This window comes from Adiantum capillus-veneris, chromosome 10, assembly GCF_014529385.1.
Source record: "Adiantum capillus-veneris isolate H3 chromosome 10, ASM1452938v2, whole genome shotgun sequence".
NCBI classification, from domain to species: Eukaryota; Viridiplantae; Streptophyta; class Polypodiopsida; order Polypodiales; family Pteridaceae; genus Adiantum; species Adiantum capillus-veneris.
In genome coordinates, this window is record NC_140940.1 from 159,102,146 (window position 1) to 159,104,502 (window position 2,357).

The 2,357-nt window shown below is 46.8% G+C and overlaps 1 protein-coding gene across 1 annotated transcript; it reads left to right on the forward strand.

Annotated features, from left to right (window-relative positions):
- Positions 1-502: 502 nt before the first annotated feature.
- On the forward strand, positions 503-1,153 carry LOC147449950 (uncharacterized). The gene has a single exon (XM_086521653.1). It carries the CDS (start codon positions 503-505, stop codon positions 1,151-1,153), a length of 651 nt encoding a protein of 216 aa, XP_086377779.1.
- Positions 1,154-2,357: the final 1,204 nt, after the last annotated feature.

Here is a 2,357-nt window from a genome sequence, read left to right on the forward strand (position 1 = left end):
AACTACAGCAATGAGCCATCCACAACCACTGAGATCCAATCTGCTGGAGAAGATCTTAATGGATATCAAGAGAGCGGCAAAGATGCAAACAGTGCAGAAGAAGGGTTATTTGGGAGCTGGGCAAATGCTTACACGAGTAGTATACCAAGATCTTGGCATGAAGGAAGACTTGAAGCTGCAGGCCTCAGATAATGCAACCCTAATTCACATGGCGAGGCGTTTGCGCAAGAATCTCCTGTCAAGCCAAGCAGAGGAAGAAGAGTCTGAGGATGAAGAAGCCACTGCCACAGCCACAGCTTCAGTCCACAAACCAATAGAAAGGGAAGAAGAAGAAGCTACAGTACAACCTGAGCGCCGCACAAAGAGGAGACACGATCCGAGACAAGAGCAACAAAGGGTAATAGAGGAGATTAGTCGTCAAACCGAACCTCAACCCAAGAGGCAAAGGCAAGTTGCTCCCCACAGACAAAAGCATGAAGAGCAACTACAGCATTTGACTCGCATGAGTAGATTGGGACGAAGATTAGCTGAAGAACAAGTGAGAAGAAGACATGATGACGAGGGAGCTCCACAAGAAGAGACAACTGCTGCTGTAGAAGAGGAAACCGTGCAGTACTCTGAGACGGTACAGCATATGGAAGTGGAACTAGAAGAAGAACTTCGAGCAGCTTATGAAGAGCGCCAAGTACCACCAGCATCCACAGAGGAGCCAAAAAGTCCGCTAGAGGACATTTCTACAAAGGAGGACTGGACATCCATGATAAATCTGGAAGCAGGCAACACTCCACCTCCTTCACCAAGACAATATTTGGTTCCTTCACAACCATCTTCTCCATTAATAGCTCAACCTGCAGAAGTTAGCGAGCCAAGCCCGGCTCCTGTCGAGCAAAGTCCTCCAAGACCACAAATCGCAGAAGAGGCGCAAGAAGAAGGAAGGAGAGAAGCAGACTTGCCAATGCTCGCCAGAGATGAACAAATAGAAGATTGGAGAAACCGCATGATCCGAGAAATCAATGAGATGGTAGCATTGTCGCAGAGTCAAAGCCAATTAAAAAGAGAGGAGGAGGAAAGAAGACGAAGTGTCCAAGACGAACTTGCCAAAGCCAGAGCAGACGCAAAGAAGGCGAAGGAAGAAAACCAAGCACTGAAGTGACAGATCCATATCCTCCAGACTCAAGTAAAGGAAGCAATGGAAGCAAAGAAAGTGGCCGAGAACAGAAACGCAGAAACTGAAAACCAAATGGCCATTATAAGAAAGGTGCATCAGGTGGCTATGGAAAAGCAAAGGTGGATGCAGGCTCACCTTGATGAGCTTCTCATGCAGCCGTTATTGGCTCCTCAACCATCCGCGCAGCCAACTCAGAGTATCGAAGGTCAAGAGATGCTCAGGGAGCTGGAAGTACTCAAGAAAGAAGTGGCGGAACTCAAGGAACAGAGAGAACTAATGACAGCCACGACAGCTCAAGCATCAAGAACTAATTTTGAAGAGATGCCAGAAATGGAACAGACTGAAGCAATGGACACAGAGGAACCTACACAAATCGAAGAGTCGATGGCCAAAGAACCCACTGGGGAAATGGCTGCGGAAACCAAAGACAACCAACTGCTCTGCACTTTGCAGCAGGAGGTAGAAGAAGAGCAAGAGCCTACTATCAAGGCATACAAGAAGTGGGAGTATGAGGTAGTGTCAATTGCGGTGAAGTAGTATAAAAACGAACAACAGATCATTGACAGTATGATACAACCGTCCCTACCTTATCCTCTCTTTCGGCTCATCAATGCCATGCAGATAAAAGAATTGTTGCCTTCTTGCGCTATGGTAGAGACAGGAGGATATGAACCTCTCACATCATCTGAAATGTCAGGCACTGCTCCTCTCAGGAATCAGCCGAATTGGCGGCTAACATGGTTTGCCCAGCACATGGGGTCTATCATAGAATACAACAGGGCACCCAGGGCTCAAAGGATTAATCCAACTTATTGTCCAGTCGCCAGAAGAAGGGTGTGGACAGTGTTTCAACATACAAAGGTCAGACATCCAAATTGGCTAAATTACCAAGAACTGCCACGACCCTCAGGATTCACTACGAATGCATACTTTGTCAGAGCCTGGAGGAGAACACAGGACAAATTCAGGGGCGTTCCAAATCTTGCATGTGTCATGCTTACAAAGGCAGCTGATCTTTTTATCATGATCTTCCAGACCTTCAAAGAAGACCTACTTGACGACACAACATGGGAACTTTTCTTAGAAGGCGACGAGGGATTGGCATATGATTTGACAAAGCAGCCAACTCATCACCAAATTATGGGACTATTTGCCAGATGCTAGTTCCTACCTAGCTCTTACATGATGA

Coding starts and splice junctions, on each gene's coding strand:
- LOC147449950 (XM_086521653.1), top strand. CDS start 503: ATGAGTAGATTGGGACGAAGATTAGCTGAAGAACAAGTGAGAAGAAGA.